The 14,711-nt window shown below is 42.0% G+C and overlaps 1 protein-coding gene across 1 annotated transcript; it reads right to left on the reverse strand.

Moving 5' to 3' along the window:
* Positions 1 to 9,404: 9,404 nt before the first annotated feature.
* Positions 9,405 to 12,771, reverse strand: gfi1ab (growth factor independent 1A transcription repressor b). The gene is made up of 6 exons (XM_069680488.1): positions 12,636 to 12,771; positions 11,877 to 12,062; positions 11,028 to 11,404; positions 10,637 to 10,774; positions 10,344 to 10,509; positions 9,405 to 10,136 (listed from the first exon to the last, which is right to left on the reverse strand). Exons 1-6 carry the CDS (start codon positions 12,745 to 12,747, stop codon positions 9,958 to 9,960), a joined length of 1,158 nt encoding a protein of 385 aa, XP_069536589.1. The 5' UTR covers positions 12,748 to 12,771; the 3' UTR covers positions 9,405 to 9,957.
* Positions 12,772 to 14,711: the final 1,940 nt, after the last annotated feature.

Genomic DNA, 14,711 nt, shown 5'->3' on the forward strand with positions numbered 1-14,711 from the left:
CCTCCCAGCACTGCCACTGCTCAAATCATTCATTAAATCAGAACACAAAAAGTAACTTTACTTGAATGCCTCAGCATAAATATTTGATCATGGCTGAGAATAAATCTTTGTCATTTTGTTCTCCTTCCTCCGGCTGCGGGCTCCTCTTATAGATCCTTCCTCGCCTCGCTCTCTCTCTCTCTGCTGTGTGGATAAAGGCGCATGCTTGGCTTGGTCATTTGTGAAATGGATCTTATGAATTTTTTAGAAAGATTCATAGCAGCAATCAGACCTGGTTAAGAGGAGGACTGTATCACAGAGGAACATCTTGTGCTGCCATGCTTGATCACAAATCATATACTGTTTGCATAGATAATATATGCTCAGAGAGGTTTTGTGTGTTTCTTTAACAGAGGAACTAAACATTCCTCTGTTATAACACTTCGTACCACTTAATTAACAGTTTGGCTGTACAGCAGTGTGGTTGTATTGCACATGGTTAGTTTATTTATAGTTAGAGTCCCTTTGAAAGTGTTTAATTCAAGCTCAAAGTTGGACCTTGGGAGCAAGTACAGCCTTTACTCTTCACCTGGTTAGGTCTCTATCAGCCTGCAGATCTGCAAGGGTGATTTTCGCCCTTTTTTGGCAAAGGGCGCTCCTTATTGAAGGAGTAGAGCACTTAAACACACATGTATGTCATATTTGTAGTTTAACAAGATGACTGTAGAGGTCTGTTTTCAAGTAGACATTAACATTAATGTTGGTCAGTGTCAGGAAAGCCCCGTTGTGTCTACTTTGACTCAAAATTGTAAAATAATAATTTAACATGCAAACTTGTTTAGGGATGACTAATTTTCACATGCACTGCAAGTACATTACACAAGTACAAGTACAAGTACAGGTGTGCTTTGAACCAGTTTTGCTGAATTTCACACAATATTTACTTTATTAAATTTTTTTTCTATCAATATTTCAAATATGCTTCTTCATGTCACTTCATCTCCTTGTTGTCTCGCAGTAGTTTAGTTGACAGAGAGTGAGGACAGAATGATTTCTCTGCTTCATCTGCACTCTCCTTATGAAGGAATTATGAATTCCCAGATAAATTATTGTTTAATCACCGCTTGAGACTGAAAAGAAGAAATGACTTTAGTATGTGACCTCACATCTCTGTGTCTTTATCTCCACCTCAGTGACTGGTATTTGCAGCAGTAATTAGGTTTTATCCTTTATTTTATCCATTAGTTATAATGGATAAATGTAACACTTTGATGATGAGGTGTTGTCATTTCAAATGTCCCACTGTAACCAAAGACATTCAGGCAAATGTTAGTATGTATAATATTTAAACGAACTGCACTCCCTCAGGGATAGAGAGAGAGAGAGAGAGCGAGAGTGAGTGGGCATGCATATGGACAGCGTTGGCGGTGCAGGAAGTGGTCATTTGATGATGAGACATGTTCCGCTGTATAAATTTCACTTTAGTGAAGTGTATGACCTGAACTGTAGACTGGAGTCCTTGTTTACAGTGACACACACAGTCTCATATGCACGACTCCTCTGCAGGCTGAAAGTGCAACAGTTACATGTTATGCCACAATTTAGTACTTTCTGTATATTGGCAGGGACATGTCCTACCATCCCGACCATGAACTCTACGCCCTTGGCAAGGATTTAGAATAGTCTGTATTTACACTGTAATTTCCACTGAAGGTGGATATACAATACTTCTCTTTTAGTGGGTAACAGATATCTAAAGGATACTTTTACATTATCATAGAGATGTATCATCTTGTCCAGCCCCTTTGTTCCTTTATTGAGGAGAAGCCACATTTCTTTAAAGTTTTCTGAACAAAAGCAGAATACAAGCACTTTTCCATTTGTCAAATTAGGATGTTATGGTTTGAGGTTTAATCTCCAGCTGTAACAGTGTAGCCTCTAGTATTTTACTGCAACATTTACAAACAGTAAGTCCTATAGTTGCATTTATTGTACAGTTTGCTTGGATTTGTGCATGAATCTGAAAGCTTTACATTCTACACATGAATTCCTCGGTGATGTAAAACCTTTTACGAGTGAACAAGAGTATCAGCTGCACGCTAAAAGGATATAAAGCTCTCCTTCTTGTCTGGATTTCCTTTTCCATGTGATTTCTTTCCCCTGAAGAGAAGAGAATCTTTTGTTTTCAAGCCTTTTAGCCCGAGTCGATCCTTTTAATGTCACCTTAAGGATTCATATGTTATTGGACATGACTGCAGATAAATGATGAAACCAGGCCAGCAAGGTGAGAGCGTGCTGTAGGAGCAGAAGGGCTAAAAGGGGTGAACACAGGTCTTTTTGTACTGTTACACAATATAATATGATATGTGTAAGTGTAGAAAAAGAGCAGGGGGCTGCGACACAGACACAAACTCTAAGTGAGCAGCGACAGAGCAGCCTTTTTGTGCCTGAGTGACAGCCCACATCCAAATTGTCTAGTGATATGTAATGCTTAATGAACCAGAAAAACATGTCTTTAAATGAGCGGACAGCCTTCCCGACCCCCCTACTTTCATCTAACCTGTGGGTCCCCCATCAGAACCCGCCCCCACACACACCCACCTACCGCCCACCACCGGCAGCTCCCCACGGACTCATGCTGTTCGGGGCCCCAGACCCTCAGAACAGAGCCGGCTAATGGAAAGCTTTCAAGGCGGCCGGAGAAGATGTCGGCTCTCATTTGGCCTTTCTGATGTCGCTAGTGTGTGTGTGTGTGTGTGTGTGTGTGGTCCTGGCTCTAGAATCACGCACACACACCTTGGGACATGCCATTATAAACGGGCCTGAAAACTGAAAACAACAACACTGTCCAAACACACACATGAACACGCAAACATGCAATGAGAACATTTAGTGTTGGGCTTAAAATATGCTCTAAAACATGATTCCAATAAATACACTATAAACAGTTATTCATCACTTTATTATTACTGTGATTGTCATAGTAGTAATTATAATGAACTAAATGTATAGAACACTTTTTCAATAAAATTATTGAGTGCTTTACATCAGGAATTTAATACAGATTAAAGGGAATAAGACAGCAATGCAAGCTTAAAACCTAGTGGACAAAATAAAGATACAAAATTGATGAAAAAACAAGTAGATATGAACAATCTGTAAAGTCACAGTGAATGTGCGGCATGGATGTTGTGCTGTAAAAGCAAACAAAGAGCAACCAGAGGTGTGACAGCAGGTCTGCCCAAGACTGGCTGCTGCTCTGGCTTATATGCACGAGGCACACCAGGCCCAGGTGTGTCCAGTACTCCTGATTAGCCTGCCCCCAGGTGTGCAGCCCAGGAGATTATATTAAAACATAATAGCAAAGGTTTTAAGTTGCATGATAAGAATCCTGAATGTTGCAGAACCTGATAAGAGAGGGTTAACATAATAATAGTATTTGTGTTGTCCTGATTCAACTGAAGTGAATCTGCTCAGTGCAGGTTTGAGGTGTTAGAGACTCAGTTTGTAAAGTTTACAGCCTGCCATGCTGTTGCTCCTGCATTACTCCATGTACAAAGAAGCAAATAATAGACAAAGCTACCAATTTTTGATTGGAAAAAATGCAAATCATCTCCGGGTCTTCTGGACTAATGATTTGAAACATTGACTCTGAAGGGCAGCCATACTTACCAGAGACAAAAAGACAGATTAGGGCTCTCCCAAACACGTAGACGTGGCTGCTATAACATCACAAGATACTAAACTAATGCTGTGTCCTAATTTAGATACTTATTTTAGTACACTGCCATGTAGTACAGTGTGTGTGCGGTGTTCTTTCTTACATAGTGCATGAGCTTTACCTGAGTAAACCATGCAGGTACTCATAGTGGACTGTACTTTCCCATAACTGTCAGTGTGAGTGCCCTTACTCTCTACACTAAGATCATTTATGAAGCTACTACTTTAATGACAAACTTCATGGTGTGAAAATGTCTTTAAAAATATAAAAGTCATAAACAAACGTACATTCTGGTTCTGTTTGGTGTGTGAAAGCGTTCCAGGGGAAGCTTGGAGCAGTTAGCCTGTCAGCCCGAAGAGGCCGTCTCTCCCCACACGTGTTCAGCCTGTCAGCTGCCTCGCTGATGTCTCTTGTTATTATTTTCCTCTCATTCTGCTGCCTTTTCTTTGCCGAGTCATGAATAATTTGTGTCTACGCCTTGTTGCTCGATGACAGCTGTGCAGTTGGTTTGCAGTCTGTTTTTCAGATCAGGTGAATAATGAATAAGCCTCCTGCAACAAAAGAGCCGTGTCCTATATGAGCCCTGCCTCACTTCATCCGTCCCAGCTCAGTTTGGCGTGTCAACCACCGGGGACGGGGACAGGTGAGGAGGGAAGTCTCTCTGAGGCAGAAAGTTTCCTAACTCAAACATGTATGAAAACACTTTTATTTCCTCACATCTTTCAGGAAGTTCTACCCTTCATTTCCCGTATTTGAGCACATTGATCAGTGCTTGTTCTCAGAACCTTGCTTTAGAAATCCTTCATCTCTCTCAGGTTATCTCTCTTTGTAACTCGTCAAACCTGTGTGAAATCTGCTGAACGCAGCGGGAGAGCAAATACCACATTATTATTACAATATACACAACAGGTCTGCATGCCCTCGGGGGGAATAATCACATTTGCTCTCTCCTTATGGTGCCGTCCCTCTCTTCTCTCTCATGAAAAGTAAAGCATATGATGATAGGATGAGCCAGCATGCAATGCTTTCATCAGATTCCCTCCTGTAGTGTGTGTGAGTATAAAAGCTGTAAATGTGGAGATGAGCTCTGGTTGCTGACCTGAAGTTAGATCTCAACTACTGTGTTTTGTTTCTTTACATTGAAAAAACCCTGTCTATATCTAGAGCAAATACAAAACCAGTGAATACAGCAGTTTTAGGTATTAATCAGTTTGTCATTAACACTCTCTTACAGATAAGGCATCAAGAGGAGCTGTGAGCTGAGCTGTTGCTCAAGACGTTACCACAGAAGGTCTTTCCTGCATGCAACCAAAGCCTGCTGATACGTGATTGGTCAATACCACTCAGACTACAAACAGAAAGTAAACACTTCCCACGCCACAGACTTTTTATGCAGAATCTGTAAGAAGAGATTAAAATTGCTTCAGTGTTCAACCTGCACGAGGTTTCCATCAGGAGCTGAATTATGCACAGTGGTCTCCTTCTCTGCAACTCTGCGACTCTGCGTTTTAATCAGATGAGACACTGAATCAAGCAGTTTCACATTAAAATTAAGTGTTTTAGACAACCGTTGGCAGCTCATTGGTTGGCTACAAGCTGAGCTGCCGCTTCGGGTAGGACAAGATTGACTGTATTGATCCCCCATTGGGGGAAATTCACTTGTTACAACAGCTCAACGTAAAGGACAGGGTAAAACAGATGCAAGACAAACAGACAATAAAATACAATAATAATATTAAAAAATAAGTATATACACTATGTGCACCTTTCACTTATTGTGGTTATGTTTTTGTACAAATCAATTATATCAAGTCAAAAACACACACGGTGTGTATCATGGTGATATGACTGATGATAAGTTAAGTGACATATTGCAGAATAAATAACAATTGCACATGAGAAGTAATTGCACAGACATGGATGAGGTAAAAATGCAGACGTTTATGTCCCAAAGTATGATGATATACTACATTACAGCAGTGTAAAGTAGCTGCCATGTTCAGCTCACCTTGTTTCTCTTATATTTTCCAGATATGCAACTGCTTAAATCATCTGCTTAAGAGAAGATTTGAATAATCACCAGGATCTAAAAGGTGACGGGGGACGTTTTACAGTTAGAAAGTAGTTTGTTGTAAATGTTATCATGTCCAGCATGCAAGCTACAAACCTGCAGACTTACAGGCTGTTGTTGTTCTGTGACTAACTGTGAAGTCTATCCATAACGTGGGAAACGTCCACAGTAAATCTCTTTATCGACAGAAGTTTAATTAGTCCTGTATCGAGACTGTTCAGCTGCTTTAAACAGCAGAACGAGAAAAAAAAATCAAAATCAAACACCAACGTGTCTCTAAAAACTCTCTTTTATTATTCATGTTTAATTTCAGATTAATAATAAATCATCCAGAACCACAGAAACCCAGACACTGAACTTTCTAATTGCACAACTATGTCTGTCAGGAGAAATTAATCCAGTCAGACCTGTGGGTGCATGCATGTGTGCACAGATGTGTGTGATTCCTGAGTGTGTGCACTTATGGTCCAGGATGCAGGCCTAGATTTGAGCCCTCAGACTGCAATGCTCTGATTACTCGCCCGCTCCAATCGATCGAGCCGCCTTCTATTCATATTTGATATGCCTCCGGGCAGTGGGGTAATGCTTTAAAAAAATCCAGCCGTGCCCTTGGAGGAAATCTGGTCAGCCCTAATGGCTCGTTTGAAGATTTGTGCTTGAAAAGTTCTCTCTGATTGTGCGCGACCTGCGTCTCTCAGAGGAAATCGTGCAAGAGCAGATGAGATAGTCACAAATGATATGCTCTCTGAATTCTGTGATGTTGTCCAGTTGCTTCAAATCAAGTTCAAATGAGAGTTTGTTGTGTAAAGTTCACATATCTAACACCAAATAAGCATTAGCTTGAATGTTAGCTGATGTGGACCCTGCATGTGATGAATAAAACGTGCATCTGGCTCACTACTCAGCATCCCTGTTTAGTTATCACATGTCGGGCACTTTACAATCAAGCTACTGGAGCTGGAGTTAGTCTTTTTCAGAGACCCTCCACCAAACTGAGCCAGATCCATCCATCATATATACCGCTTTTCCTGCTCAGGGTCACGGGGGGCTGGAGCCAATCCTGGCTGTTATTGGACGAGAGGTGGGGTACACCCTGCACTGATCACCAGTCAATAACAGGGCTGACACATAGAGACAGACAACTTTTCACGCTCACGCTCACACCTACGGGAAATTTAGAGTCACCAATGAACCTAACGAGCATGTCTTTGGACTGTGGGAGGAAGCCGGAGTACCCGGAGAGAACCCACGCATGCACGGGGAGAACATGCAAACTCCACACAGAAAGGCCCGAGGTTCAAACCAGGAAGCCCCTGAGCCAGATTTTTTTTGTTGTCAATTTTGTAATTGCTCCAGACTTGGATTTGTTGAAGCCAAACTGAATGTGCTGGCCTTTACCTCTTCTCTGCTTCATCAAGCTATCATAAAAGTGAAAGGATTCTGCCCTTTGCTCCCAGACATGATGTCTGTTATAAATCTGGAGAACATCCTTTACACTACTCGAGGAACAGAGAGTACATTTTACAAACTGTGGAGCAGATCACAAAAATCTCTGGGCAGCCATCTTTTTTTTCTTTTTGTTTTTTGCTCTTTCTTTAAGGATTACTTTTTCAGTCACTAATATGGTGTGTCATAATGATATTCTCTCTGTATTTTATAAAAAGCAGATGCATGGAGTGCTGCATGGGTGTGAAAAAAGTTGTCTCTGGTGCTCTTCAGTTTGGGGATCCAAGTTAAAAGGATCTGAGGCACACAAAAACAAGCGTCCTGATGAAGGCCTCAGTGGCTGAAACACGTAGGTATGTTTTTACTAAGAGTCTGTAGCCCTAAAGAAAGACCTTGAAAGAAAGAAAAGTTCAGGTTCCTCTTCACAACTAAAGTCCCCCTTCTTGCCCGTTAATTCAAAGAGCCGTGGTCCGGCTGTTGGCTTGAGGCTGCCTCCGAGTGTTAAAGGCACTTAATGGCAAACTCAGCCTCATTCCTCCCCTGTGAGCAGATTCGACATCACTCAGTCTGAACAGTGTTTTTTTTCTTTTTTTCAGATAGCAGCATTTGTCTCTGTCACGCTCAGTAATATCCTTTATATAATCTGCAGATTTCCAGTGAAATGAGCCACTTTTAGCACACATTTAAAGACGGGGAACGTGATGAACATGGAGTTTATTTTTATGCACAGAGAATAAATGACACGGCTCCCTCTGTGCATCACAGCACCAAGGTGCACAGCTCCATTAAGTCTGGCTTTAAAATGAGCTCGCCTTTTCCTGTGTTCTCCTTCAGTCTGTTCATCTGGGGGTTTAAAATATTCAGTATTTTCGCAGGCTGGATGTTGTACGATTTTGAGGGAAGTGAGGCGGAGGAAATCCTGGTGAGTCAGTGATTTCAATCAATGTTGAGGGAGGACGACTTACTGATTGTTCCTCCTTTCTGTCTTTGTTGGACGGTAAACGGATCAAATGATTTTTTTTGTTATTACATCTTTTTAGACAGTCATGTGTCGTGTGTAAACTCGACTAACTGGCAGTTTTATGGCCGTGAAAGCTTTTTTGTCAGATTATTTTATTTAGCTTGTGTCAAGACTTTCTGATGATGACTAAATGATTTTTAGTTATCATACTTTGTGTCACTCACCATCTGTCTAACATAATTGTCTTAGTCTTAACAGGATGTATTGTTGCTTGATTTCAAACTGTATAACTGATGTCCTGCGATCCACCCACAGGCCTCAGATTAAACCACCACTGCTCGTCTCTTTAAACAGAGTTCTAGTAAACTGTATGCGACACTCCATCCCGGCAGTGATCCCTCAGAGGATCACAGCTGCTCTGTGTGTCTGCCAGCTTCCTGCCCAAACTCGGTTTGCCTTTGTTTTTTGAAATAACGGCCATGAGGGTAAAAAAACACTTGGTTAACGGTTAAATCTGCTCAGACTGTTTAAGGTAGAAACACTTGGCTGCAGTGGTCAAAACAAACAGGAGCTGCAGTCGCCTCAGGGCATTTACAATCACGGCAGCAAGATGCTGAGATGTCCTGATTCTTCTTTGTTTGTGTCTGTGGCTTTTATTCACCTAAACACTTTGTTAAAGCTAAGATCTTAAAAGATTATATTGTTGTTAGGTAGGTGGCTGATTTATAATGAAGCAGTTATTTGATCATTTCATTGCTATTATATAAAAAACACATTAAATTATACTTTACACGGCCTGTACACAAGGCTTCAGTCTGTAAGGTGTCAAAAATGATCAATTCAGGGGATTTTTTGTTGATTTGAATTAAACAATCAGTAAAAGCCACCTTAGTTCATTTCACATTTAGATTTTATTGCAGTTTTTTAATTTGAATAAAACCAAACAGAAAATAAGACTTGGGTGTCAAAATTCTGGGGATTTTTGCTCAGATTTAGTGCTGAAAACTGAATAAAATGACCAGTAAACTCAACGGAAATGTCTCAAAATAAGTCATCTTAGATCCTTTCACGTTTAGATTTTATTGCATTTTTAAATTTCAATAAAACCAACCAGAAAATAAAATAGACTTGGGAGAAAATAATACATTTTTAAAAATCATTATGACAGTAAAATGTGCAAAATGTAGAAGATGAAGATAACATCTTTGTGAGTAAGGCCTCCTGTTTATTAAATCACACAGTCTGAGGAGGCTGTTTTGCCAGCATGCCTTCAAACTGAAAACAGAGAGCGCCTCGGGTCTTTGGAGAGGCGCAGATTTGCTGCTCTGTTAGCTTTTTGTCGATCAGGGTACAAATATTTTGGGGTTTAAAGCCCACAGAAGCTGATTCCTATCGGTCGATGTAAACATGATGGATCTATTTCATCACGCGCCATCGTATTTCATCTGCGGCTCTCACAGCTCCCAGCTTATCTCTGGTTTTATGGACCTTTGGAATAATCTGGAAAATAATTAGTGTTTTCGGTGTCTTCACTTCGAAAAGTCCGTAACGTTTTCTTATTAAAATAAATAAATAGTTATATTATTTCCAATGCACTTTAACAGCAGGTTTTTACAACGTGGATCAGTGAGTTTTGATCCTAGAAACGTCCTCACGCTGGCAGATTGAAAACATGTCTTCTGCCTGTGATTTCAGATGTCCTCGTATCAGTGATAATACTTTAAAGACTCTACAGTCTGATAATATTATGACAGGATTTGTGCAGAGAATAATTTCGCTTCATTTCAGTCCGTGCTGCGTCTCTTTGTGCCTCCTCAGGTCCACTTTCCTCTGGAAGCCTTTCCCGCAGAGGTCGCAGCCGAAAGGTTTGTATCCGGTGTGTTTCCTGCTGTGTGTGATGAGGTTGGAGCTCTGGCTGAACGCTTTCCCGCACACCTGACATTTGTGTGGCTTCTCACCTTAAAAACACGTTTAAGGAAGATGTGTTATTTGGGGTTATCTTTAATTGAACATAAGATAAATTCTGTATTCTTTCATCGAGATGTCGGACTTTTACGCACAGATACTAGACATCCAGCAAACAACAAAATAATTCGAATATCAATTAAACTTCGATCATATGTTTTGTTATTCGAAGCAACACAAGCTGCCTTTCCTCCACTCACCTGTGTGGATGAAAGTGTGTTTCTTCATGTCTGACTTCTGGTGGAACCTCTTCCCGCAGTACTGGCACGGATACGGCCGAGTGTCGGAGTGGATGAGCAGGTGCGTCGACAGAGTGGATGACCTTTTGAAACTTTTACCGCATATTTTGCAGTCGAAGCTTCTTTCCTGAAACGTGAGCAGAGGCATAGTGGGGTTAGACTAGCAGGCATGGGCAACGAGAAGATGCGTACTTAGAGAAAAGGTGTTAGTTCCGGGGATGCGGGTTTGTTTTAGTTTCAAAGTGTGAGGTTACCTGAGAGTGCACAGCTTTGTGTTGCTCCAGACTGACAGCGTGCCCGAAGGTTTTACCGCAGATTTCGCAAGCAAACGGTCTGGTGCCGCTGTGCGATCTGCGGACGTGCACTTCCAAACCGTGCGGAGTGGAAAACACCTGGTGGAAAGAGATAAGTGAGTCTAATTATTTCATTTGGGAAATCTCTTTAAGATGGGAGGTCAGAGGTCAGCCTCAGCCATAGAGCCTTTAAGGGTCTTGCTCAAGATCATTTAATTCGTGTTTTCTTAAACAGTTATCATCGGGATCATTTGATTTTGTATTTATTTATTTTGGCAATGCATAGGCTGACACCCATACATTTATTTAATCAAAACAACAGCAGAGGGTTGGTTTTTATCCCCATCCTCACCTTACTGCACTTGACACACTTGTAGGCCCCGTTGAGGATCAGGCTGGAGCACAGCAGGTTGGTCTGGGCCTTCGCGCTGTGGGCTTTCCCGTGCAGGCCTCCCTCCGGAAACAGCAGAGCAGCCGCGTGCCTCCTGTAGTCTCCATAAACCTCCTCGCCAAGAGTCCGGTATGAGTCCAAGGCCGGGTGGGTGCTCCTGTCACCATAGAAAGAAATAGACCCCGGGTCCCTGTCCACATCCATGCTGGGATGGAGGCTCTGCTGCACCAGGGGCCTCAGTCCTGGCCCTGGGTAGCTGCCCCAGGCGTACGGCCGAAAGGGAACAGTGAAGGGCTGCGTCTCGTCCACCAGAGGAGAGAGGGATTTCTCCGAATCAACTGGAGAAGGGAAACAGATTAAATTTTAATGAAGCCATTGACATGGTTAAAGCTGGGTGCCTCCAGGGCCCCAAAGGGCCAGCCGGCACATAAAGAGTCATGCAATGTTCTCTCAGAGAAATCCCAGATGATGATCCTGTTTTAGGGATCAGAATATTAAATAAAGAAGAGGGAATGTGCGAGAATTGGAAAACTGGAGTTATTGACAGGTAGTAAACATGGCAAAAAGAGCTTAAAAGAAGCCTCAGTAGTATTTGCGGGTAAATGCAAATGAAATGAAAAAATGAAAAAGAACCCTAACAGATGAGACCATTTATAGTGGCTCCATAAAGCGCTGAAAAATAAAAATCTCACAATATCTTTCAGGTAGAAATCTTAGAAAAATATAATATATGATTTAATCTTTTTTTAATGTAAGAATAACGTTCATCACACTTTATCTGTGTTGCGTCTGTGTGGTGTGTGTTTGTACCCGGTGATGCAGAGGGGGACGGAGGCCTCCAGAAGTCCTCATAGTCCGATGAGCGACCGCACAGACTGTCGGCGCAGCTCAGAGGGGACTTCGGGGAGAAATCAGCAGCGTCGCCCAGGGGAGAGTCCGGAGAGAGACCGTACCTGTCCACCGACATGTCGGTGTCATCCGGGAATTTATCCACCTCTGAGGGGAGAGACGGAGCACAGCCAGCAGGTTAACAGAAAAGAAGTGAGTGCGTTTGTCTCTGCACAAACGTAATATGCACTGTGAGGCACGATTGTAGATTTAAAAACTATTATTGATATAATAATAATAATAATTATGTCACTGTGGGAAAATTAACTAAATTCAATAAAAATTAAAAAGATTATTAGGTGCGCAAAATGACTAATGGTAAGGCCAGTTTAGCCTCACTTCTTATGTATAATAGTGATGCAGCAGAGTATAAAACGTGTCTCTGTTGTTATTTTGTCGTTAAATGTATTCATGGAAATCATTTTTTGTTTGTGTAAAATCTCAGTACAAATCGTAATTTCTGTTTCACAAAACAAAATAAAGGCACAGTAAATTGCGCGCAAGTTTTGAAGTATTTTAAACTGTTAAATCAGTGAAACTTTGCAGGCAGCCTTCAAAAATTACAATTCACTCATGTTACTGTAGAAAACAATATCACGTAATATAGGAATAAAATGCAGCATTCAAAGACACATTTTGCGCAACAAAGAACATTTTAAAACTGGATCATTTTGCACAAACCTGAGCATATGTGCGCCAGTATCGAGTCCAGCCTGCTGTAGTCATCCTCCAAACTCCGGGGCTGGTGGTAGCTGTGCGCCTTTTTACTCTTCACCATGAAGGAGCGAGGCATCTCTGATCTGAGAGCAGACAAATCACTGATGAAAATCCCGCTGCATAGAAGAGTGCTGCGCGCGCTGTCTGAACCCTGCAAGGATTTGATCTCCGCTGGACTGCTGCGGAGATGCGGTTTCAAGTGCTTTAAGAGATTTCAACCTGACGGCGGAGCATGCGCAACACGGTCTGTCCCGTCTGCCAGGTGTTGCGCAGACAGGTGTCACTGCAGCGGCTCCTCCACTGCAAAAAATATCCACATGCGGTGTTTTTAGTCAGCGCGTGTGCTGTGGTCACAGGTGAGAGGAAAATAGTCTGCTGCGGGGGCGACTTCTTTTCACCTTCTCCGCAATGCAAATTCACTCTTTCCAGGCCTCACTTCAGAACATGAGGGCTTGTGCCAGACACCTTCTATCTTTTATACTCAGAACAAAAGTCAGAATGTAAGTGGCCTTTGAATCCGGACTTTTTTCAGCGTTGAGCCCACCGCCCGGGGCAGCTGGTCCCTCCCGGATCAGACTGCGGCTCGTGTCTCCAGAGGAGCCCGTGGCAATCAGGAGGAGTGATACGGGCCTTATCAGCGCCTTACTCAATCTAACAGGGGGAGAGGAAACGTGGAGGCGCACCCCAGGGCGTCAGTTGCTGAGAGGCTGCATATAGCATGTAGTGGTAAAATGAAAGGGTGGGGGAAACTCTGAATTCATAGTGGCCTCATATGCTTAATATAGATTACGTTTACTTGGAAATGCATTGACTTACACCAGTTTAGCCGGTAGATTCATGCAGGGGGTTTACCGGCTATAATGATGTGACGAGGGACTATTTTTTCCATCATCTGATACAGGCTATGACGTTGATTTAATATAAATCTCTTTTTAAATGCACCTTTATTTAAACCTCGGGCTCCAGGGGTCTGCAGATGAAAGAGTTTGGTACACTGGTCTGGTGCTCTGTTGGGCCTGAGACTGTTATTACGCGACAGACACTCACCGTCTTCACGCCTGCGGTGACAGTATCACATTACCCCGCGAGGTTTACACTCAAAAGAAAGAAGCCCCAAACAGAGACAATTTGTTTTCAGTTTGCCCTCCAGGACGCAAATGGTTACGCCTGTTAAGCGTCATTACGCACAGGACAAAGGATAGGGTCGTGCGTCCTGGCGCCTTTTAGCCATCGCAGGTGGAATTAATAAATTCCCAAACTGTAACAGTGATATAGCGAGGGGGGATTTGATTATAACAAGACAATCAGGCAATAATAATAACACAACATAAAATCGTTAATGTTTTAATGGATGTTTTAATTGTGTTTTCTTTAAATAGGCGTCAAAATTCAAATTAAGTTATATTTCTGAAGCTCCATTTGACCAAAATCGTTTCACTTAACATCTTCTACATCCACATTTACGTATCATTAAATCTGCTCATGTCAAATCTATGACTGTAAATATTTTCGCAAAATTGAAGACAAGGATTCATTGGTTCAGATTTAGCGTGCGGACACAATCTTATAGACTAAATCTGTGATTGTTACAGATCACTGAATACAGTTTCACTTGTCGGCTGCAGGCAAAAACCAGCCTATCAGTCCACGATGAGCAGGAAATCAAAGCGCCACATGTCCCAGCTCGATTAGACGCATCACGGCCGGGGCTTCCGGACGCAGTGTCAGTGAAGATATGAAGCCCAAACCGATAAAAAAAAAAGCGAAGCAGACAGGTCCTGCTGCCCGGGGAGAACCGATAGGCCGGCGGAGAGGACGCTGCGTGATAAAAGCTACCAGGTTACGTGACAATATGAGTTAAATATACTGCTCCAATAATAATAACAATATGACTAATAATAATAAGCCAGTGTCTCAAATTAGAATGACTTTTTTGGATGTTTAAACACATTTCCTTTTTTTCAATGAATAATTTATTCAAACTTTCTTGCACGCTATTATAATGCAACTTTTAAAAACGCCTCTTCATGTGAAAACAGC

Source organism: Semicossyphus pulcher, unplaced genomic scaffold, assembly GCF_022749685.1.
Source record: "Semicossyphus pulcher isolate SPU_LCO1_2020_fin unplaced genomic scaffold, fSemPul1.0.p SCAF_4, whole genome shotgun sequence".
Classification (NCBI taxonomy): Eukaryota; Metazoa; Chordata; class Actinopteri; order Labriformes; family Labridae; genus Semicossyphus; species Semicossyphus pulcher.